This window comes from Lepidochelys olivacea (assembly GCF_965140295.1).
Source record: "Lepidochelys olivacea isolate rLepOli2 genome assembly, chromosome: 3".
Lineage (NCBI taxonomy): Eukaryota > Metazoa > Chordata > Testudines > Cheloniidae > Lepidochelys > Lepidochelys olivacea.
The window spans coordinates 186,776,230-186,801,374 of record NC_140413.1 but is presented as its reverse complement, the minus strand read 5'-3'; the positions used below and the strand labels follow the sequence as shown (position 1 = coordinate 186,801,374).

The following is a 25,145-nucleotide window of genomic DNA, read 5'->3' as shown; positions in this document are numbered from 1 at the left end:
TACTGCCCCCCACTGCAGTAGACGATTTCAAACAATTTCAGGAGTTATTCCGCCAAGTAGCACAAAGCCAGAACATCCCTTTCAAGGAGGTGATGGAAAACCAACACAGACTCCTTGAAATTTTACACGCGGCCTCCACGTCGAAGATAGCTCTACCCTACCAATGATGCGTTGATGGAACCGGCAGTCACAGTCTCACGAACACCAGCAACTGTTCCCCAATGTGTAAGAGAATTGACTGAAAATACTTCATACCAACAAAGGGGATGGACTTCCTTTTTTTGCACCCCCAGCCCAACTCCCTACTGGTGGAAGTGGGAAATGAACAAGGGAAACAGCTACAGAATAGGTTGTCTGCTCTAGATAAAGACTAGAAGAGACTAGACCTATTCGGCCGTAAGGTCTATTGTTCTGCAACCTTACAGTTCCTCACTACCAACTATGCTGCCCTCCTGCTGAAATATAATTATAACAAAATGAACGAATTCCTCAATGACATCCCTGAGGAAAAACTAGAACAATTCAAGGCCATTATTAGCAAGGGACAGTTTGTTGCCAGAACAGTGCTGCATGCATCCATTGATGTGGCAGACATGGCCACATGAATGACAGCCAGGGCAGTAGTCAAGCGCAGAGCATCATGTCATCCGGGATCCCAAAAGACCTCCAAGGGAAGATAGAGGACCTACCATTCAATAGAGAAAAACTGTATTCTGCCAGAATGGATGAAGTTCGTCACTCCATGAAGGACTCACTGGCGACTCTCCTCACTCTAGGCGTTTATACACCCACAAGAATGCAGAGACGCCGAACTCAGCAGTAGCAGTCTGCAACATCTCAAACAATGCCAGCCAAGCCACAATTTTGAAACATTCGTCAAGGGTCTGAAAGATCTCCCCTGTCAAACAGTGCCAACTACAGAAATTACCCACATTTTTGGTCACCGCCTATGCCCTTTTTATTACACCTGGGCACCCATTACCACGGACCAATGGGTACTAGAGATAATAAGGTAGGGTTGCTCCATCGCACTCGTTCCACCCCACCTGCCCAGTCTTCCTCTCCGCCTCTCTTCAGGGACCCTTCTCATAAGTACTGCCTACAACAAGAAATAAATCATCTTCTACAGTTAGGTGCCATGGAACATGTTCTATCACAACACAAGGGGAAGGGTTTCTATTTCCACTACTACTTAATCCAGAAGAAAAATTGAGAATGGAGGCCTATGTTCCCTTCCCTGTAAGCTGTGCAGTTGGACGGCCGCCCAGGAGAGATTCAAGTGCCGCGCAGCTGATTAGCAGAGTGCTCACATCCAGCAGTGTGTGTTCAGGTGCCCCTCCCCCTGCTGCTTTGCTGCCATGTTACTCCATCCTGCAGGTGCTCCCGGGACCCTTCTACTGGCTGTGTAGAGCCAGGGGGTTAGGGGGTGCTTATGTCAGGGTGTCACCCTTCCACTGACCCATACCTCATCTCTGCAGAGCAGGGCAGAGGGGACAGCCTGGATCAAGACTCGGAACTGCTGCAGTCTGAGGTCTGAATACTCCAGCTTCTGGGTGATGAGTGAGTGCCTTTCTGAAAGAGACAGCACACTGTCTCTGAGACTTCCCCAGCAGCCAGCTCACACAGTCTCTATCTCTCTGCCCCCTCCACACTCTCCCCCCCCCCCACTCTCCCCTGCCCATGTACCTCATCTCCTCAGATATGGGGCAGGGGAGACAGAGCTGAGAGTCAGGACAGAGCAGGAGAGCTTTCAGTGAGTGACTTAAAGAGACAGCACACAACGTCTTTTAGAAACGTCCCCAGCAGCCAGCGCACACACTGTCTGTGTGTGTGTGTCTCTGTCTGTCTCTCTCTCTCTTTCTCTCACACACACACACACACTCTGTGTCACACTCACCTCCCAACACATATTTGTATTATTGTTGCTGTTACTTCTTGGTACTTCCTACAATGCACATATATTATCTGTAATTTTATTCTTTCAAAGTGTGTTATTTTAGTGTTTTGACTGGTCTATGCATTTCATAATTTTTATTTCTCTTACATTTAAATTTAATTCTTTGAGTAGTGAGTTCTAAAATGCCTAACCTGTCCTGGCTGGAGTAATTATTCCTATAGTAACTTTTTAAAAATATATATTATATCTAGGTTTTTTGTTTCTACTGGTGGCGCACATCCGCACATACCTTGGTGCACATAACATTTATTCTGCATATGGATGGAAAAAGTTAGAGGGAACATTGATGTAGACCCATTTTAGATCTCAGAAAACTCAACAAGTTCATACGAACCAAAGATTCAAGATGGTCACACTGGCCTCAATAATACCAGCACTGTAAAGGGGGGACTGGTTCTCAGCCCTCGACGTTCCATATCACCGTACATCCCGCACACAGGAGGTTCCTAAGTTTCATAGTGGGAAGTGACCCCTTTGAGTAAAAAGTTCTACCATTTAGACTGTCGACCACTCTGAGAGTATTCTCCAAAACCCTTGCGGTAGTAATGGCACATCTGCGCAGGCAAGGGATCATAATATTCCCATATCTAGACAATTGTCTACTGAAGGGTTCCACCCAAGTAGAAACAATAGACATCAGTCAAAGGACTACCATCCTTTTTTGGAGCCTAGGGTTATGAATAAGTGAACAAAAATCAACCTCAGTCCCAGTACAACAATTGGACTTCATTGGCACACACCTGGACTTCATAGAGCCCAGACCATCACTCCCAGTGACCAGATTCCTGACACTGACCAACCTCATATTGGTAGTCACAAACAGCCTGCGGGTATCAGCACGCACCTGCCTATGCTTACTAGGTTACACGGCTGCCACCACTTTTGTAGAAAGGTATGCTCGACTACTTATGTGTTGCCTAGAAGGCTGGCTGAGTGCGGTATACATACCAAATGAGCACAGCCTGAATAAAAGTCTAACAGTGACAATGAATGTCCAACAATCATTACAGTGGTGGACACAACCAGAGAATGTGTGCACGTGGGTCCCTTTGCAACAGGACCCGCCATCTGTACTGATCACAACAGATGTCTCGCTGATTGGTTGGGGTGCCTATGTGAACCACCACACCATCTAGGGGACGTGGTCTCCTATGGAGACACAGTTACGCATCAACCTCCTCAAACTACACGCAGTTCGCAATACATATGCTCACTTCCTTCCACTGATAAAGAACAAAACAAATATCAAATGACCAAAATGAGTAATGTCCAAAAACATTGCATGAATGTTCTACATAAATTGGCAAGGGGGAGCCTGCTCCTGTTGCCTATGCATTGAGACTGTGGAACTGGTGCATAACCCACAACTTCAGTATCACCACCTCCTATATAACCGGTCACCAAAACATGACAGCGGACACACTAAGCAGACATTTTTCCCAGGACCACCAATGGGAACTGTACAACAATGTTACAACCCATATTCCAATTATGGGGGTTCCCCCTCATCGACCTGTTCATGACATCACAGAACCAAAAGTGTCCACATTTTTGCTCATGAGCAAGACTGGGGCACCAATCTTTAGGGGACACTTTCCGAATCAGATGAGATGCTCCTCTTCTTTATGCATTCCCGCAGATACAGATGATCTCATGAGTAACACACAGGATATGGGCAGACAAAGCCAAGGTCAAGCTAATAGTCCCAACGTAACCCAGACAGACCTTGTATCCTTACCTGATGTGCATGGCGACATGCACTCCATGATCTCTCCCACTCAGGTTGGACCTGTTATCACAGGACAACGGCCAGATTCTCCATCTGAATCTGGAGACACTTCACTTGAAGGTGTGGCTCCTCCATGGCTCCATCACGATGAGTTAACCTGTTCAGAACAGGTCAAATACATATTACTAAACAGCAAGAGACTAATCACAAATACTACTTACCTCCAAAAATGGAAAAGATTCTCCTTATGGTGTCAGAACAAACGAAAAACTGCAGTCACGGCACCACTTCCATTGGTGTTAGACTACATACTGGAATTAAAAAATCCAGGACTTTCAACAAGTCCATTAAAGTGCATCTTGCAGCCATTACCCCACCTTCCATCACAAAATCGACAGAATGTTAATATTTGCATACCCAATTACTAAAAGCTTTTTCACAGGGATACAGAATGTTTATCCAGAAATATGCGTCCCAACTCCAGCATGAGACTTAAACCCGGTCCTCAGAGGCCTCACCAGATCTCTGTTTGAACCATTAGCTACCTGCTCCCTACTTTACCTGTCTATGAAGTTAGCATTCTTAGTCACAATCACATCTGCACGACGAGAAAGCAAATTAGGAGCTCTCATGGTGTACCCTCCATACCCCATATTTTTTAAGGATAGGGTCACATTGAGAGCACACCCAAATTCATGCCCAAAGTATCTCAGCATTTCATCTCAACCAGCCGATCCACCTGCCTACATTCTATCCCAGACCTCATGGAAACACACAAGAGGCTATTCTGCATACCTTGGACTATCAGATGCACAATTGCATTCTACTTAGAACTAAGCTTTTTCGAATCTCTCCAAGGCTTTTTGTGTCCATTACAGAGCGTTCCAAAGGCTCTGCTATATCCACACAGAGACTATCAAAATGACTATCTACTTGCATGCATTTATGTTATCAACAAAACAAAACGGACCCCCCCTGCCATCAGGGATCAAAACTGATTTGACAAGATATATGATTACCTCAATACCTTCTTGAACAATGTACCCATTATAGACATATGTAGAGCGGCCACCTGGGCCTCAGAACACACACTCACAAACCAGTATGCAATAACTCAAAGCTCAGGCTTAGATGTGATGCTAGGACTAACGGTACTAGCCTCATCTATACATAAAACTCCGAAGACCCTTCCGTCCTGAGCGGGGCACTGCTCTACAATCACGTGGAACACGACAGGGACATCGCTCAAAGACGAAGAGAAGGTTACTCACCCTGTGCAGTAACTGAGGTTCTTCAAGATGTGTGTCCCTGTGGGTGCTCCACTACCCACCCTCCTTCCCTCGACTTTGGAGTTTTCAGTAAGGACTCTACGGTAGAGAAGGAACTGAAGGGGTTGGGTCACGTGCTAGAAAAGGCATCAACAGCGCTGCAAGATGACCGCTGCGTACATATGACCCAGACAGAAACTGCTACCAAGAATCTCCGATTAATGGCGCCCAGATGCACTGACACCTTTAAGTGGAGCACCCACAGGGACATACATCTTGAAGAACCTCAGTTACTGCATAGATTGAGTAACTTTCTCTTTTATCTTAGCTTATAAAAACTTTAATTTTAAGAATAACTGAAATGTACTAACATCAAGAAATTGAACTATGCACCAAAATTGGGTAGACAAGTCTTAAAACACAAGTACAGTTTCACAATTACACAATAAAACAAAGGTTCACAATATCGCGTCTGGGCTCTCATTTCGTTCTCATATCTCACTGGCTGACCAGTGATACCCTGTCCCTTATATACCCACAAGGGCATGGCTGACAACATTCTAAGAGGTTCAAGGAAAATGTAGTTCTCAGAAAGTCTGGAAAGTTCCATGAGATTCTACAAAGGTTCAGAACATTCTAGGAGGTTAGTGAAAAATGAATGCACATACAGAATACCTGAAACATTTTACTTCAAACATTCTATTTTCCCTTTTGTCGCTAACAACAACCTTAACCTAAGGCCAGGAGGACCTACCCTTTGCAGCCCTAACCCTGGAGTGGGGAGCCCTACTGATCCTACATCTAGGCTGGGGAGCCCTGCTGACCCCAACCCTAATCCTAAATCCTGAGAGATCTACTGACCACAATCCTAACCCTTTAGGGAGCCCTAAAGAACCCAACCTTAATCCTAGGCCTGCGAACTCTACCCTTTCTAATCCTAAACCCTGGCTAGGGAGCCCATTTGATCCCAAGTTTAATCCTAGGTGAAGGAGTCCTATCCTTTGTAAACCTAGCTCTAGTCCAGGGAACCCAACTGACCCCAACTCTTACCCTAGCCGATAGGCATTATCACATTACCCAACTGACCCCTACTCTTACCCTAGGTGATAGGCATTATCAGGACAGGATTGTATTTCTAACAGTCCAATAGCACCTTATTTCAGTGTGACTAGTTTGGAATGTAAGGATGTGACTGTTCGCTTCCCAGCTTATGGCTGCCTCTGCTACTTAGGCAAAGGCCTTAGCCTAAGAACAGGGCCTCAGACTGTCACAGTAAGAGAAGGCCCTTACACCAGCAGACAGTGATTTTGATCCTCTCTTTTATACCTCTATAACTAGCTAAATGATAAACATATACCTAAATTCTTAAAGTATAGGCCTTTGCAGACAGGCCTGAATATCTATATCCTAACACCTCACATTCCAAACTAGTCACACTGAAATAAGGCAATCTGGGGCTGTTAGAAAGGTGATCTGATCTATCATCTCCAGAGAAAGGGAAGAGCCTAGAGGATGTAAAAGGAAGCTTAGTTTGATAGTTTTCTGTTCGGTAAGAACTCACTTATCAATAGACACAGCTGGGAAACCCTTATGTCTTTATAGATATAGTTGTGAAATCCACACTTCTGTATTGTTTTGTCATTATAGTTCCCACTTTGCTATTGTTTGTTTGCATGGTCTCTATCTGGTTCTGTGATTGTTTCTGTCTGCTGTATAATTAATTTTGCTGGGTGTAAACTAATTAAGGTGGTGGGGTATAATTGATTAAATAATCATGTTACAATGTGTTAGGATTGGTTAGTTAAATTTCAGTAAAATGATTGGTTAAGATATGGCTAAGCAGAACTCAAGTTTTACTGTATAGTCTGCAGTCAATCAGGAAGTAAGGGGGTGGGGAATGGGAACAGGGAATGGGGGTTTGGGAAATTGGAATCATGTTTTGCTAAGGGGGGGGAATGGGAAGAAGGACACAGGTAAGGCTCTGTGGTGTCAGAGCTGGGAAGGGGGACACTAAGGAAGGAAACTGGAATTATGCTTGCTAGAAGTTCACCCCAGAAAACATCGAATTGTTTGCACCTTTGGACTTCGGGTATTGTTGCTCTCTGTTCATGCGAGAAGGACCAGGGAAGTAAGTGAGTGAAGGAATAAGCCCCCTGACACCGAGTATGATAATCTTGTTTATATCTTTGTATTGTGAATTACAAATATGTGTGATATATCTGTATTTCAAACTTTGTGCTGTGTTTCTGGGTGATACCCCCAGACAGATTGGCATCAGCATTATCCAGCCTGCTTGATGGCCTATCAAAGGCAATCAGCTATACAATTAACCCATTGAGAGATGGCAGGGGCTACAACCTATGAGTTAGCAAGACATGTAGGGGCATGCTTGTGGACAGAGAACTCTAAAGGCTTTTCTATGCCATGTGCTGTAAATTTGTGTTTGGGACAAAGGGAGTACGAGCCACATGGCAAAAGAATATAAAAGGCTGCTGCATCTTCCCCAGTTTGGTCTTCAGTTTTGCTTCCAACCTCTGGAAATTGGGGTTCTCTACAAACAGTTCAAAACAAACTGAAGCATTGAACAAAGGACTGAATGACCCATCCAAGCTGTGGATGTGCTCCAGAGGGACTTTCAAACCAGCAAACTCAATACTATTGCTAAGAACCTGAAATATGGACTTTGAAGTCTTAAGTATGTATCTGACTCCTTTGACAATATAACAACTCTCTCTTTGGTTTTTCTTTTCTTTTATAATAAACCTTTAGTTTTAGATACTGAAGGATTGGCTGGCAGTATGATATTTGGGGTAAGATCCAAACTAATATTGATCTGGTAAAGTGGCTGGCCCTTTGTGGATCAGAAGGCCATTTTGTATAGTGAGCAGAGTTTTTAAATAACTTCTCACTGTACTGGACCGTCGTGCTGATTGAGGAGCACAATTAGCCTTCTACTTGGACACGACTTAACCCTTCTGGAAGTTGCCATGATTGTTCCTCTCCACCACCAAATAATCCCGAGGCAGTGCTATATTTAAACAATACTTCTGTAAATGGATCTCACAGTCTATATGTTTATCTTACGAACTCCACAATAGACAACCTCCTACCTCAATCAGAACATATTCCATGTGATCGTTATCTCCCCGATTGCTTTCTTAATCATGTCTCCATTGATGACATTTGTAAGACTGCCACATGGGCATTGACAGACACTTTAACCCAGCACTATGCTGTTATGCACAATGCCATAACAGACACTCTCCTTGGACATGCTGTCCTATCCTCAGCAGTACATGTCGCTCCAAAACCCCAGCCTTCCTACTATGGGCACTACTTTATTGTCATCTACAGAGGAGCACTCAAAGGGATATCACTCAAAGAATAGAGAGTTACTCTCCCTGTGCAGTAACTGAGGTTCTTTGAGATGTGTGTCCCTATGGGTGCTCCACTACCTGCCCTCCTCCCCTCTGCTTTGGAGCTGAAAATATACACTCTGCATCAGAGAAGGAACTGGGGGTGGTCGGACAGCACAGCACTATGTACACGTTCCGCATACAGTGTAAGAGAGGGGAGGTGTGCATGTGTGGTCCGACAGGCACCGCTGGTGAAGATCTCCGAGCCCAGGTGCAGGTGGCACGGTTGCACCTACAGAGGAGTACCCATAGGGAGACACATCTCGAAGAGCCTTACTTACTGCAGAGGGTAACTAACCCTCTCTTTTCACCCTTTTTGGTACTGGCTTCCTTCCTTCCTAAACTGTGTCAGGGAGATCTCAGGCACTGGTGCTGGTTCACGGAACTGTTGTTGAGAACACTGTATCAAAGCATACCCAGCTAGATTGAAGGCAGCATCTATAGGATGTCTTTGCACAATGTTCCTCATACAGTTTTGCAGAGCTGCTACCTGAAGTTCTCTGTATGTGCTTCAAGCAGATGTTTCCCTAGCTGAGCTCTGATTTGGAAAAGTGAAATTGCAATAATTTGTAATGCTTTCTTGAGCTGGCATCCAAAGCTGATATTTATTTTGGTAGTTCTTCTTTGAATGCTTATTCATGTCCATTCCACGTTAGGTTCATGTTCACAGTCATTGATTTTTCCCTCAGTGATATCCATTGGGCCTGCTCTAGCACCCTCTGTTGCCGCGCACTCATCTGCTGGTATAAAGGGCCTGGCCAACTCCGCACCTTCTCAGTTCTTTCTTACTGTCCATGATGGTTGCTAGAACAGCTCCTCTTGCTTTAGCAAACTCTTACTCAGTGGTTTTAGTTTAGTCCTTTTCCCTGGTTTTTCTATCCCAGTTCTTTATTTTCTCAGTTTGGACTGTTGTAGATTAGTCATATATAGTTAGTTGGCACTTCTCGCCCTGTTAGCAGATTTTCGTCCACTCCCGGTGCCAGGGCATGCCTCAGTCCCCAGGTTTCAAGCCCTCTGCTTTCTGCAGCAAGCCCATGCCTGTAAGTGACCTTTACTCTTCTCTGAACAAATGGTTGTGAAGCTTCACAGCCTGAAGGATTCTAGAGTCACTCTTAGTCCCTGGGTCTATATGCACCAGCACCTTCAAGGAAACACTTCAGGCCTCAACAACCGGTCTGCTTCTTGGCTTCAGCACTGCACCAGGACCTGTTTGAGAAGCAAATTGGGTTATAAATGAAGACATCTGCCCCCACCCTCTTCAGCCTTGCTACCGGTCTCTCAAAGATACTGGGGAGGCCCCAAGCAGAACTTTTGAGGAGGTGCCCAAAGACGTTATACTAGTTTCTGAACTGGATCCTGCCCTCATTTTGTTTTCAAACTCTCTTTCCCGCTTCAGCCTGGACTGCTGGATACTGAGTACAGTGGAGGAAGGTTACACTCTCCAGTTTATTTCTGTCTCTCCCTCCCACCCCACTTCCTCATCCCTCTTCAGGGACCCTTCTCATGAGCAGCTTTTACCCCAGGAGGCTGTGGAGAAGGTACCTCAGAGCTTGAGAGGGAAAGGGTTTTACTCCCGTTATTTCATAATCCTGAAGGCCAAATGGGGGTCTCAGACCCATCCATGACCTGCATTTCCTCAACAGTTATCTCAAGAAACTCTGGAGTGGCACACATATGCGCTAGTATAAGGGCCGTCACTGGCTCCCCCCTCGCTTAGTTCCTTCTTACCGCTGGTGATGGTGCTGGAACACCTCCTTGCTTCGCAAGCTTTTCTTTCTGTCTCTACTGTGCCTAGTAGTGAATTTGTTGTGTATAGTATAGTTTTAAAGTATATAGTATAGTTTAGTACAGTTTTATAAAGTATATAGTATAGTTTTATAGTTAATAGTTCCCTTAGTGTTAAGTTAGAAATAGTCGCAGGCAGGACTCAGTCTAGGAATGGGACATGCCCTGGGCCCCAGGCTTCAAACCTTGTGACTGTTGCAAAAAACCCATGGCTGTCAGTTATCCCCATAGAAGCGGCCTAAAGTGTTTAGGGGAAACCCATGTGAGTGACAAGTGTCGCATTTGCAAGAGCTTCAGTCCATGGATCAAAAAAGACCGGGACATTCATCTCCGAGTGCTCCTTATGGACTCCACCAGCCTCGGAACTGATGAGATCGGACTCTACTCCAACCACTGTGGCCTCAGTGCAGAGCGTGCCACCAGCACTGACCTCTGACCAGCACTGATCCCCATCCCCGGTACCGGCTAAAAAGCAGAGGAAGGCTGGGAGGGGGCATTCTCCTACATCCTGTAAAGGGAAGGAGAGAGTAGGAGGAGAGCAAAGACCCACTCAGTGCAGCCTTTCCCCTCTGGATGGTGGCCAGGATCCAACGCCTGCTGAGCTGTCAAGCCCAATTCATGACCCGCCTTCCACCCCAGGAAGCAGTAGAGGCACTGTGCCATCCATGGCGGAGGCCTTTCAGGCTGCTCATGGCACCGTTCTGAAGGGTTGAGACGCCAGTCCCCGGAGCCCCTTCACCAGTTGCCGGATTGCCAGTACAGTTCACCGTGGGCATGTCAACGGTCTCCAACACATCGGTCTTGTCATTCCCACTCCCAATCTACAGAGCGGAATCACTCTCTTAAGTGTGAGGTGTCGATCACCAGGATACCGTCACTGATCCTCCAAACACCGCCACCGATCACTGGGTTGCGGCAACCAGCACCATCGCCCCCATACAGGTCCTCAATGGAGGTCTGCACCCAGAGCCAACGGGATTGGGGTAGACAGGCTAGCCTTGGTACCGTCCTGGTCCTCCAGTCAAGTCTCTCCCTCCTCGGGCTCGGACAGTGAGGAGGAGTCCCTTCCCGCAGGCCAAGACCACCCACTGGAGGCACCGGTATTCCCCTCTGGGCCACCAGTGGCAGCATGGCCCCAGGGCCAGTGACCGGCTCATTGGCAACTATGGAACTCCTGGGGATTTCCCCACCCATTGCAGGAGCATAGGTTGGCCTTGGGGACTTCTGAAATATAGTCAGTGACAGTCTCCCACCCGCCCCCCAGTGAGGCAATAACGGGGTCCTCTCAGTCGGTTCCCCAGTATGATGCAAGAGCCCACCAGGACTCATGGGGCTGGAAGCCGAGGAGCTGGCAGAGCCCTCAGACTCCCTGTTCAGTGTGCTAAGTGAAGCAAGGTGGCATTGCCAGTGCACAAGGGAGTGGTGAAAATGACTAAGGCCCTGTGCCAGACACCCTCCTCCCTGCCCCCCATCTCCAAGTGGGCGGAAAGAAAATACTACGTCCCCAGTAAGAGGTACTGACTATCTTTATACCCACCCTGCCCCAAGCTCACTGGTTGTGTTGGCAGCTAATGAGTGTGATAGGCAGGGCCAACTGGGAACAACACCTAAGAACAAGGAGGCAAAGAGGCTCGATCTCTTTGGTAGAAAAAATTATTCTACATCCAGCCTCCAGCTGAGAGTGGCCAACCGTCAGGCCTTACTTGGCTGTTATGATTTTAATATTTGGCATTCCATGGCCAAGTTTACAGATTCACTGCCAGAGGAGCCCAGGAAGGAATTCCTGGATATCCTCAATGAGGGCACAGTTGTGGCCAGGGCAGCGCTCCAAGTGGCCTCAGATGCAGCAGACTCTGCAGCCTGGGTCATGGCTTCAGCCATTTCTATGAGGTAGATGTCCTGGTTGCAGTCATTGGGCCTATCGATGGAGCTTCAACAATCCATCCAAGACCTCCCATTCGATGGCCTGGCATTGTTTTTGGAGCAAACAGACCGTAAATTACATGGCCTGAAAGACTTTAGGGCTACCTTACACTCCCTGGGCCTTTACATGCCAGGACCGCTGAGGAAGCGGTTTAAGCAACAACAGCCCCACCAGTTTGGGAGCCAACCTTGGTCAGAGCCCTTCCACAAGAAGGGCAAGGACTATAAGTGCCAGCAAGGCCATCAGCCAGCACCTTCAGCTCACTTGAGCTCCCCCCATAACTAATCAGGTAACAAGCAGGCATTTTGAGGGTGTGCTTGAGAGCAACCTTCCAGTCTGTGTCCTGGATCCTGCTCCCATGTTATTTTCCAACTATCTGTCCCCATTCCTCCCTGCCTGGGCTTCTGTAACATCGGTCCAATGGGTCCTCAGTACAGAAGCAGGGGGATATACCTTCCAGTTTATTTCTATCCACCCCTCCCACCCTCCGTCCCCGTCCCTCTTCAGGGATACTTCTCACGAGCATCTGCTCGCTCAAATGCAGGGCCTTCTGTGGGTGGGAGCCATGGAGGAAGTCCCTCTGCACTTGAGGGGGAAAGCATTTTATTCACACTATTTTTTTATCCCAAAAGCCAAGGGCGGCCTACGCCCCATCCTCGACCTGCGAAACATCAACAAGTATCTCAAGAAGTTGAAGTTCCACATGGTCTCCTTGGCTTCCATCATTCCTTCCCTGGATCCAGGAGACTGGTATGCTGCCCTCGATCTGAAAGATGCTCACTTTCACATATCAATATTTCACTGACACAGACTGTTCCTACATTTCGTAGTTGGGACCACCCAATGCCAATTTGCAGTGCTCCCTTTTGGCCTAGCAACAGCAACAGTGGTGTTTACAAAATACATATCAGTAGTGGTGGCCTACCTCAGATGTCGGGGTATCCAGATTTACCAGTACCTTGATGATTGACTCATCAACGGCCGGTCCAGGTCCAGCACAGCGTCGAGATGTTGCAAGCCATTTGTTAAGCTCTGGGCCTGTTGATAAACAAACAAAAATCAATGTTGATCCAGGTCCAATGGATGGAGTTTATCGGAGTGGTACTTGACTCTCTCTGAGACAGAGCATTCCTGCCAGAGGCCACGTTCAGGGCAAAGTCAGATCTGATTGCCAGCATCACTGCCCATCTGCTCACCACTGCCAGGGTCTGTCTTACACTATTGGGGCACATGGCAGCATGCATGTACGTAGTCTGACATGCAAGACTCAGGCTGCATGCCCTCCAGATGTGGCTGGTGTCGATCTACTCCCTAGACAGACATCACCTAGACAGGGTCATCACGATCCCTCCGTGGGTGCTTACCTCTCTTCAGTGGTGGTCTGACCCAATTCTGGTGTTGGAAGGTGTGCCGTTCACAAGCCCGCAACCCATGGTCTCCCTGATTTCAGGTGCATCCAACCTTGGTTGGGGAGCGCATCTCGGTACACTGAGGACTCAAGGGTTGTGGTCTCAAAAGGAGCTCACATTGCATATAAACATCAGGGAGCTCAGAGCCATCTGTCTGGTTTGAAGTGTCTTCCTTCTCCAACCCTCCGGCTGAGTGGTGAAAGACAGACAACACGGCCTCAGTGTTCTATGTCAACAGGCGGGGGAAGCTTGATCATCAGCTCTGTGCTGGGAGTTCTGCATCCAGCATGCAACCTACCTGGAAGCCTCGCACCTCCCCAACATCCAGAACACGGTGATGGATCACCTCAGCAGGTCCTTCTTCTCTCACTACGAGTGGTCCCTTTGCTTGCAGGTTGTCCGAATACTCTTCCAGAAGTGGTGTGCTCCCTGAGTGGACCTGTACCAGACAGAACAGAAACTGTCATCAGTTTTGTGCTCTCCAAGGTCTCGGCAGAGGCTCACTATCCGATGCCTTTCTCCTGTCTTGCTCAGGGACCTGATGTACGCCTGCCCGCCAATTCCGCTCATCAGCAGTCCTCTCAAAAATCAAGAGGGACAAGGCATGGGTCATTATGATTGCCTGAGCATGGCTTCGCCAGCATTGGTTTGGCATGCTCATGGACCTGGCTGTTGCAGCCCCATGGCCACTTGCCAGCCACCCGGACCTAGTCTTGCAGGATCACGGTCGACTTCTGCACCCGAACCTCACCTCTCTCCACCTCACAGCTTGGATGCTGCATGGCTGAATCCAGAGGAACAATTCTGTTCTAGTCAGGTACAGCAGGTTCTCTTGGAGAGCAGAAAGTCCTCCACCAGAGCAACTTACCTGGCAAAGTGGAAGTGTTCCTTCTCCTGGGCATTGGAGTGGAATATCTCCCCAACCCAGTTGTCTCTGCAGTTCATCCTGGATTACCTGCTTCACTTTAAAGCACCGGGGTCTCACCTTCTCTTCGATCATGGTGCACCTGGCTGCCATATCGGCCTTCCATCCTCGTACCCAGGATAGATTGGTCTTCTCGCATGAGACGTTGATCAGGTTCTTGAAGGGCCTTAAAAGACTCTTTCAACTGGTTCGGGACCCAGTTCCCCATTGGGACCTCAACCTGGTCCTCTCCAGGCTCACGGATCCACCCTTTGAGCCTATGGCTTCTTGTTCCATTTCCCACTTGTTGTAGCTATTACCTTGGCGAGATGTGTCTCTGAAATTAAAGCCCTCACTTCAGAGTCCCCGTACACAGTATTTTACAAGGACAAAGTCCAACTGCAGCCCCATCCAGTCTTGCTGCCAAAGGTGGTGTCACACTTCCATATCAACCAGAATATCTTATAAAGAAAAGGAGTACTTGTGGCACCTTAGAGACTAACCAATTTATTTGACCATAAGCTTTCATGAGCTACAGCTCACTTCGTCAGATGCATTCAGTGGAAAATACATTTTATACACAGAGATTTATATACACACAGAACATGAAAAAATGGGTGTTATCATACACACTGTAAGGAGAGTGATCACTTAAGATGAGCTATTACCAGCAGGAGAGCGGGGGGGGGGGGGGGGGAGAAGAAAACCTGTTGTAGTGATATCAGAGGCTCATTCACCTGCACATCTACCAATGTGATATATGCCATCATGTGCCAGCAATGCCCCTCTGCCATGTACATTGGTCAAACTGGACAGTCTCTATGTAAAAGAATAATAGGACACAAATCAGATGTCAAGAATTATAACATTCATAAACCAGTTGGAGAACACTTCAATCTCTCTGGTCACTCAATTACAGACCTAAAAGTCGCAATATTACAACAAAAAGACTTCAAAAACAGACTCCAATGATAGACTGCTGAATTGGAATTAATTTGCAAACTGGATACAATTAACTTAGGCTTGAATAGAGACTGGGAGTGGATGGGTCATTACACAAAGTAAAACTATTTCCCCATGCTTGTTTCCCCCCCCCCCCACACACACACACACCACTGTTCCTCAGACATTCCTGTTAACTGCTGGAAATGGCCCACCTTGATTATCACTACAAAAGTCCCCCCCCCCCCGGCTCTCCTGCTGGTAATAGCTCATCCTAAGTGATCACTCTCCTTACAGTGTGTATGATAACACCCATTTTTTCATGTTCTGTGTGTATATAAATCTCCTCACTGTATTTTCCACTGAATGCATCCGATGAAGTGAGCTGTAGCTCACGAAAGCTTATGCTCAGATAAATTTGTTAGTCTCTAAGGTGCCACAAGTACTCCTTTTCTTTTTGCGAATACAGACTAACATGGCTGCTACTCTTGAAACCTGTCAGAATATCTTATATATGGCAAATATAGTGCCCGTTTTTTAAAAGGGAAGAAGGAGAATCTGGGGAACTACAGACCGGTCAACCTCACCTCAGTCCCTGGAAAAATAATGGAGCAGGTCCTCAAGGAATCCATTTTGAAGCACTTGGAGGAGAGGAAGGTGATCAGGAACAGTCATCATGGATTCACCAAGGGCAAGTGTCATAAATATAAAGGGAAGGGTAACCACCTTTCTGTACACAGTGCTATAAAATCCCTCCTGGCCAGAGGCAAAATCCTTTCACCTGTAAAGGGTTAAGAAGCTAAGGTCACCTCGCTGGCACCTGACCCAAAATGACCAATGAGGGGACAAGATACTTTCAAATCTGGAAGGGGGGGGGAGTTTTTTGTCTGTCTGTCTGTGTGATACCTTTGCTGGGAACAGATCAAGGATGCAAGCCTTCCAACTCCTGTAAAGTTAGTAAGTAATCTAGCGAGAAAATGCATTAGATTTTCTTTTGTTTTTTTTACTTGTGAAATTCGCTGTGCTGGAGGGAATGTGTATTCCTGTTTTTGTGTCTTTTTGTAACTTAAGATTTTGCCTAGAGGGTTTCTCTATGTTTTGAATCTGATTACCCTGTAAAGTATTTACCATCCTGATTTTACAGACGTGATTCTTTTACCTTTTCTTTAAATAAAATTCTTCTTTTAAGAACCTGATTGCTTTTTCATTGTTCTTAAGATCCAAGGGTTTGGGTCTGTGTTCACCTGTACCAATTGGTGAGGATATTATTATCAAGCCTTCCCCAGGAAAGGGGGTGTAGGGCTTGGGGGGATATTTTGGGGAAAGACATCTCCAAGTGGTCTCTTTCCCTGTTCTTTGTTTAAATCGCTTGGTGGTGGCAGCGTATCAGGTTTTTAACCTAAGCTGGTTCCCAAGGCAAGAAAGAAATCTGTGCCTTGGAGAAGTTTTAACCTAAGCTGGTAAGAATAAGCTTATGGGGGTCTTTCATGCAGGTCCCCACATCTGTACCCTAGAGTTCAGAGTGGGGAAAGTACCCTTGACAGAGCAAGTCATGCATGACCAACTGGATTGCCTTCTATGGTGAGATAACTGGCTCTGTGGATATCGGGAAAGCAGTAGATGTGATATACCTTGACTTCAGCAAAGCTTTTGATACTGTCTCCCACAGTATTCCTGCCAGGAAGTTAAAGAAGTATGGATTGGATGAATGGACTATACGGTGGATAGAAAACTGGCTAGATCGTTGGGCTCAGTGGGTAGTGATCAACTGCTTGATTTATAGTTGGCTGCTGGTATCAAACAGTGTGTCCCAGGGGTCACTCCTGGGGCTGGTTTTGTTCAACATATTAATTAATGATCTGGATGATGGGATGGATTGCACCCTCAGCAAGTTCGCGGTTGACACTAAGCTGGAGGGAGAGGTAGATATGCTGGAGGGTAGGAATGGGTCCAGAGTGACCTAGACAAATTAGAGGATTGGGCCAAAAGAAATCTGATGAGGTTCAACAAGAACAAGTGCAGAGTCCTTCACTGAGGACAGAAGAATCCCATGCACTGCTACAGGCTGGCTAAGTGGCGTTCTGCAGAAAAGGACCTGGGGATTACAGTGGACAAGAAGCTGGATATGAGTCAACAGTGTGCCCTTGTCGCCAAGAAGGCTAACGGCATATTGAGCTGCATTAGTAGGAGAATTGCCAGCAGATCGAGGGAAGTGATTTTTTCCCCTCTCTTTGGCACTGGTGAGGCCAGATCTGAAGTATTGCGTCCAATTTTGGGTCCCTCGCTACAGAAATGATGAGGACAAATTGGAGAGAGTCCAGCGGAGGGCAGTGACAATGATTAGGGGGCTGGGGCACATGACTTACGAGGAAAGGCTGAGGGAACAGGGCTTATTTAGTCTGCAAAAGAGATGAGTGACTGGGGATTTGATAGCAGCCTTCAACTACCTGAAGGGGGGTTTCAAAGAGGATGAAGCTCGGCTGTTCTCAGATGGCAGAACAAGGAGTAATGGTCTCAAGTTGCAGTGGGGGAGGTCTAGGTTGGATATTAGGAAAAGCTATTTCACTAGGAGGGTGGTAAAGCACTGGAATGAGTTACCTAGGGAGGTGGTGGAATCTCTATCATTAGCAGTTTTTAAGGCCTGGCTTGACAAAGCCTTGGCTGGGATAATTTAGTTGGTGTTGGTCCTGCTTTGAGCAGGGGGTTGGACTAGATGACCTCCTGAGGTCTCTTCCAGCTCTAATCTTCTGTGATTTTATATCTTCCTCCCAGTGTTCTCTCCAAAGCCTCACACAATCATTGAGGAGAGGTGGCTACACACTCTAGATGTCAGGCACACCCTGGCATTCTACCTGGAGTGCACCAAGCCCTTCCGCATGTCGACCAAGCTCTTTATTGCAGTAGCTAACAGGATGAAGGGTTTTCTGGTGTCCTCGGGGGATTTGGAATTGGATCATAAATAGCATCCATACTTGTTACGAGTTGGAGCAGGCTGTGCTTCCACCAATAATGAAGGCTAATTTGACTGGACTCTGTCGTCTTCAGCTGCCTTCCTGGTGCACGTTCCTATCCAGGACATCTGCAGGGCCAGGACGTGGTCTTCGGTACACACATTCACAACACATTATGCCACCACTCATCAAGCCAGAGATGACACTGGATTTGGCAGAGCTGTGTTGCAATCAACATGTCCATGAACTCCTACTTGCCTCCCATGGTACTGCTTGGGAGTCACTTACAATGGAATGGACATGAGCAAGCACTTGAAGAAGAAAAGATGGTTACCTTTTGTAACAGTTGTTTTGCAAGATGTGTTGCTCATGTCCATTCCAGGACCCACCCACCTTCCCCTGTGTTGGAGTTCCGGCAAGAAGGAACTGAGGGATGGGGGAGCAGGCGGTGCCCGTTATACTGGGGCATACGGGCGCCATTCCAGAGGGCACCAGAGTTGGTCCCCTATGGCTAACACTACGTGAAAAACTTCCACCACCAGTGCATGTGGCAAGCGCACACATCTACAATGGAATGGACATGAACAACACATCTTGAAGAACAACAGTTACAAAAAGTAACCATCTTTTATTCTTATAGTCCTAGCATGGCCACACCAGCACTGGTTTGGCACGTTATTGGACCTATTGTGACCCCGATGCCATTCCCTCCCCCTCATACCTGATCTGGCAAAATCACCGCTGATTCTCCACCCAAACCTCAAGGCCCTCCACCTGACCGCGCAGAAGCTCCATGGTTAAATGCAGTGAAGCAAGTCCACCAGGTATTGCTATGCAGTAGGAAACCATCTACTAGAGCGATTTACCTTGCCAAGTAGAAACGTTTCTCCATGTGGTCGTCCCAGTGAGGCCTCTCACCTGGTAGGTCACCTTTCCAGTCCATGCTGGAGTATCTGCTTCATCTGAAACAGCAGGGCCTAGCCATTTCATTGATTAAGGTACACCTAGTGGCCATTTCCACCTTCCACCCTTTGGTGGATGGAAGGTTGTTTTTTTTCCTCACAAAATGTCTATTCACTTCCTCAAGGGCTTAGAGGGACTATACCCTCAGATTCGTGAACCCGTTCCACCATGGGACCTGAACCTGGTCCTGTTAAGACTCTCAGGCCCTCTCTATGAGCCGCTGGCATCATGCCCCTTGTTGTACGTCTTCTGGAAGGTCACCTTCCTGGTAGCAATTACCTTGGCCAGGAGAGTCTGAGATATCAGGGTCCTTACATCAGAACCCCCTTATACAGTGTTCTTTAAGGACAAGGTACAACTTCCCCACCCCGCGTTCCTCCCGAAGATGGTTTCGCAGTTCCATAGCCTCATTACTGTCTTCTTGCAAGTATTCTTCCCAAAACTGCTCACGAATAGGGAGGAGCAGCGTTTCCACATGCTGGATGTTAGGCAGGCCGTGGCTTTCTATATAGAAAGGACCAAACCGTTCTGCAAGTCTACGCAGCTCTTTGTGACAATAGCAGACGACAAAAAGCCTGCCAATTTTGGTCCAAAGAATTTCATCATGGATCACTTCCTGCATTTGCACATTCTGTGAGGAGGTGTGTGCCCTGCCTCCTGCTCTCTTGACCACCCACTCGACAAGAGCTCAAGTGTTCTCAGCAGCGTTTCTGGCCCAGGTCCCAATCTAGGATATTTGTAGAGCAGTGACTTGATCATCGGTGCATACTTTTTCATACCATTACACCGTTACCCGGAAGGCTACAGATGATGTCAGGTTTGATAGAGCAGTCTTGCATTCCATATGTCTAGGAACTCCGAGCCCATCTCCTAAGGTACTGCTTGGGCGTCACCTAACATGGGATGAACATGAGCAAACACTCAAAGAAAAAACAGTTACTGACATTTCTGTAACTGTTGTTCTTTGAGATGTGTTGCTCATGTCCATTCCACAATTCACCCTTCTGCCCCTTGGTCAGAGATAGCCAGCAAGAAAGAACTGAGAGGAGCTGGCCGGCCTGACAGATACCACTGAGGGGGAAATCTTCAGCAACTGTGCATGTGGCACGTGCACACCTAAAGTGGAATGGACATGAGGAACACATCTCAAAGAACAACAGTTACAGAAAGGTTAGTAATCATTTTTTTTCAGTCCTCCTTCATCCACAATTTCGTAGGTGTTCTTAGGTGGGGGGGAGAGATGTGTGAGTGGCCCCAACAAACAATGCTGACTAGAAGATTTTGGAGGATCGTGGTGCAGGCCTTTTTATCCCAGAAGTCTAAAAATGCACAGGCTCACCTCAAAGTTCTTCAGTTAATGATAAGTAAGCTCCATTTCTTTTAAATCTTACAGTGCCACGAAAGTCACTTGGCCATGAAGTGAATGAATTGACATCAAGTAGATTGCTTAAGCTGGAAATGGAAAATCAGAGTTTGCTGAAGACGGTGGAAGAGCTACAAAATATAATGGGTTCTCTAGAAGGCTGTAATTCAAAGATTCTAAAAATGGAAAAAGAAAACCAAAGGCTTAGCAAAAAGGTAACCCTCAATATGTGCATGTATAATATGATCAAATAGACTATAAAAGGTGTGGTATGTCAGGTTTTATCAGCATGAGTTTGGGATGGATGCATTACTCACATGTGCTAAAGTGTTTTGTGTGTGTGTGTGTGTGTGTGTGTGAGTGAGAGAGAGAGAGAGATTAGTCTTTTCATAATTAAGACTAAATCAGGCTTTCCATTCTGAATCTGATTTTGCCCCCTTTGCTACAATCTCTCTCTCTCAAAAAAAAGTTGTTTGTATTTAAGATTTTGCATCTGTGGTCTTTAGCCAAAGTGGAATTTTGATGAAACTGTTGCAGTGAATCTGACATGTGTGGAACTTAACTTTCTGAAAATTATTGTAACATCTATTTTAATGGCATATCTTTGTCACATTATATTTTCAGAACAGCTTGGCCTAGAAACTTGTTTGACTTAAGAGTCCTTGATGTGATTTAGTGCATAGAACTAATTTAGAGAGAACTGGGTGGTTTTGTTTTGGACTTGTTCACTAGTGACTAACTAAAGTGTGGAATATCTATCATGGCTGTTTCTGCACAGCTCAGGAACTCTGTAAAGGTTTCAGCCAGCTCTATTTTCAGCATCAGTACGAACTTTTTTGCTGAATAATGGTTGAACTAAGTGTGGGCTGTGTTGAGCTAGGTGGTTGAGCTGTGTATGTATGTTTGTGTAGGGAAGCAAGGGGCAAAGTTAGGTTGTTCGTAGTACTTTAACTAGAAATTTCCATACTTCACAACATTGGATTTGTTGAAGGTTATTTTGTTTTGAATTTAAACTTAACCTAGAATTTCTTGGATTTCTGATGTCTGTGTTTGTAAAACTATAATGTTTTCTTTTTTTCTTTGTTGTACTGTTACTTTTTCAACATTAACTTCAGTTTCCAGTCTTAGAAAAGATACATAAAACACAGCATATCTCCTGATATTTAGAGATGCTAAGATATTTATCGTGATGAACTTAATAAATATGAACCAGTATAAAGAATCTAGTTTTAAAAGCTCCCAGTTTCATAGATACTGAAGAAGTCACCAAGTATATTCTTAAATTGAATTTTGTTGAGCATCTCACTTTGCACCTCTCTTGCTGGAAGAACAGAACAGCTGATGTTACAGCACCAATTACCCGGAAGTACGGAGACAAATCATAATGAAAGCCTAAGTGCCTGACTCAAAAGACTTAATAGGCTGAGTCCACCGCCAGCCCTTCAGTCTTTTTTCATGCCTCTTTCCTGGAAGCATGGAGTGTAGCTCTTGACTAGGGCTGTCAAGTGATAAAAAATAAATAAATCACGATTAAAAAAATTAATAATAAATTATCAAACAATAATAGAATACCATTTATTTATGTATTTTTGGATGGTTTCCACATTTTCTGATATATTGATTTCAGTTTCAACACAGAATTCAAAGTACTCAGTGTTCACTTTATATTTATTTTTATTATAAATATTAGCACTGTAAAAATAAAAGAAATAGTATTTTTCAATTAACTTAATACAAATACTGGAGTAAAATCTCTTTATCATGAAAGTTGAAGTTACAAATGTAGAATTATGCACAAAAAATACTTGCATTCAAAAATAAAACATTAAACTTTAGAGCCTACAAGTCCTCTCCATCCGTCCTACTACTTGTTCAGCCAATCGCTCAGACGAACAAGTGTGCTTACATGTGCAGGAGATAATGCTGCCTGCTCCTTGTTTATAGTGTCACCTGAAAGTGAGAACAGGCGTTTGCATGGCATGGTGTTGCAAGGTATTTACATGCCAGATGCACTAAAGATTCAGATGTCCCTTCATGCTTTGACCACCATTTCAGAGGACATGCGTCCACGCTGATGATGGGTTCTGCTTGATAACGATCCAAAGCAGTGCAGACCGACGCATGTTCATTTTCATCATCTAAGTCAGATGCCACCAGCAGAAGGTTGATTTTCTTCGTTTGTGCTTCGGGTTCTGTAGTCTCTGCATTGGAATGTTGCTCTTTTAAGACTTCAGAAAACATGCTCCACACCTTGTCCTTCTCAAATTTTGGAAGGCACTTCAGATTCTTAAACCTTGGGTCGAGTGCTGTAGCTATTTTTAGAAATCTCACATTGGCACCTTCTTTGCATTTCGTCAAATCTGCAGTGAAAGTGTCATAAATATAAAGGGAAGGGTAAACCCCTTTGAAATCCCTCCTGGCCAGGGGAAAGCTCCTCTCACCTGTAAAGGGTTAAGAAGCTAAAGGTAACCTCGCTGGCACCTGACCAAAATGACCAATGAGGAGACAAGATACTTTCAAAAGCTGGGAGGAGGGAGAGAAACAAAGGGTCTGTGTGTCTGTCTATATGCTGGTTTTCTGCCGGGGATAGACCAGGAATGGAGTCTTAGAACTTTTAGTAAGTAATCTAGCTAGGTATGTGTTAGATTATGATTTCTTTCAATGGCTGAGTAAAGAATTGTGCTGAATAGAATAACTATTTCTGTCTGTGTATCTTTTTTGTAACTTAAGGTTTTGCCTAGAGGGGTTCTCTATGTTTTTGAATCTAATTACCCTGTAAGATATCTACCATCCTGATTTTACAGGGGGGGATTTCTTTATTTCTATTTACTTCTACTTTATTAAAAGTCTTCTTGTAAGAAACTGAATGCTTTTTCATTGTTCTCAGATCCAAGGGTTTGGGTCTGTGGTCACCTATGCAAATTGGTGAGGCTTTTTATCCAACATTTCCCAGGAAAGGGGGGGTGCAAGTGTTGGGAGGATTGTTCATTGTTCTTAAGATCCAAGGGTCTGGGTCTGTAGTCACCTAGGCAAATTGGTGAGGCTTTTTACCAAACCTTGTCCAGGAAGTGGGGTGCAAGGTTTTGGGAAGTATTTTGGGGGGAAAGACGCGTCCAAACAGCTCTTCCCCAGTAACCAGTATTAGTTTGGTGGTGGTAGCGGCCAATCCAAGGATGACGGGTGGAATATTTTGTACCTTGGAGAAGTTTTGACCTAAGGTGGTAAAGATAAAGCTTAGGAGGTTTTCCATGCAGGTCCCCACATCTGTACCCTAGAGTTCAGAGTGGGGGAGGAACCTTGACAGAAAGCATTCTTAAAACAAACGTTCTGGGTCATCATCCGAGAGTGCTATAACATGAAATATATGGCAGAATGCAGGTAAAACAGTGCAGGAGACATGCAATTCTCCCTCAAGGACTTAAGTCACAAATGTAATTAACACATTTTTTAAACGAGCATCTTCAGCATGGAAGCATGTCCTCTGGAATGGTGGCTGAAGCATGAAGGAGCATACAAATATATACCACATCTGGCACGTAAATACCTGGCAACACCGGCTACAAATATGCCATACGAATGGCTGCTCTCACTTTCAGGTGACATTATAAATAAGAAGCAGGCAACATTATCTCCCATAAAAGTAAACAAACTTGTTCGTCTTAGCGATTGGCTGAACAAGAGGTAAGACTGAGTGGACTTGTAGGCTCTAAAGTTTTACATTGTTTTACTTTTTAATGCAATTATTTTTTGTTCATAATTCTACATTTGTAAGTTCAACTTTCATGATAAAGAGATTGTACTCCAGTATAAGGTGGGTAGAAAGCTGGCTAGATTGTCGGGCTCAACGGGTAGTGATCAATGGCTCCATGTCTAGTTGGCAGCCGGTATCAAGTGGAGTGCCCCAAGGGTCGGTCCTGGGGCCGGTTTTGTTCAATATCTTCATAAATGATTTGGAGGATGGTGTGGATTGCACTCTCAGCAAATTTGCAGATGATGCTAAACTGGGAGGAGTGGTAGATACGCTGGAGGGGAGGGATAGGATACAGAAGGACCTAGACAAATGGGAGGATTGGGCCAAAAGAAATCTGATGAGGTTCAATAAGGATAAGTGCAGGGTCCTGCACTTAGGATGGAAGAATCCAATGCACCGCTACAGACTAGGGACCAAATGGCTAGGCAGCAGTTCTGCGGAAAAGGACCTAGGGGTGACAGTGAATGAGAAGCTGGATATGAGTCAGCAGTGTGCTCTTGTTGCCAAGAAGGCCAATGGCATTTTGGGATGTATAAGTAGGGGCATAGCGAGCAGATCGAGGGACGTGATCGTTCCCCTCTATTCAACATTGGTGAGGCCTCATCTGGAGTACTGTGTCCAGTTTTGGGCCCCACACTACAAGAAGGATGTGGATAAATTGGAGAGAGTCCAGCGAAGGGCAACAAAAATGATTAGGGGTCTGGAACACATGACTTATGAGGAGAGGCTGAGGGAACTGGGATTGTTTAGTCTGCAGAAGAGAAGAATGAGAGGGGATTTGGT

General features: G+C 45.7%; 1 protein-coding gene across 6 annotated transcripts in view; it reads left to right on the top strand.

The window, feature by feature from the left end:
* Positions 1-25,145, top strand: part of CCDC88A (coiled-coil domain containing 88A) — a 348,165-nt gene that overhangs the window by 224,128 nt on the left and 98,892 nt on the right. For all 6 annotated transcript variants that reach the window (XM_084624216.1, XM_084624211.1, XM_084624213.1 and 3 more), the window contains one exon: positions 20,642-20,826. In XM_084624216.1, coding sequence (XP_084480342.1) covers positions 20,642-20,826 — 185 coding nt within the window. The remainder of the gene's footprint in view (positions 1-20,641; positions 20,827-25,145) is intronic.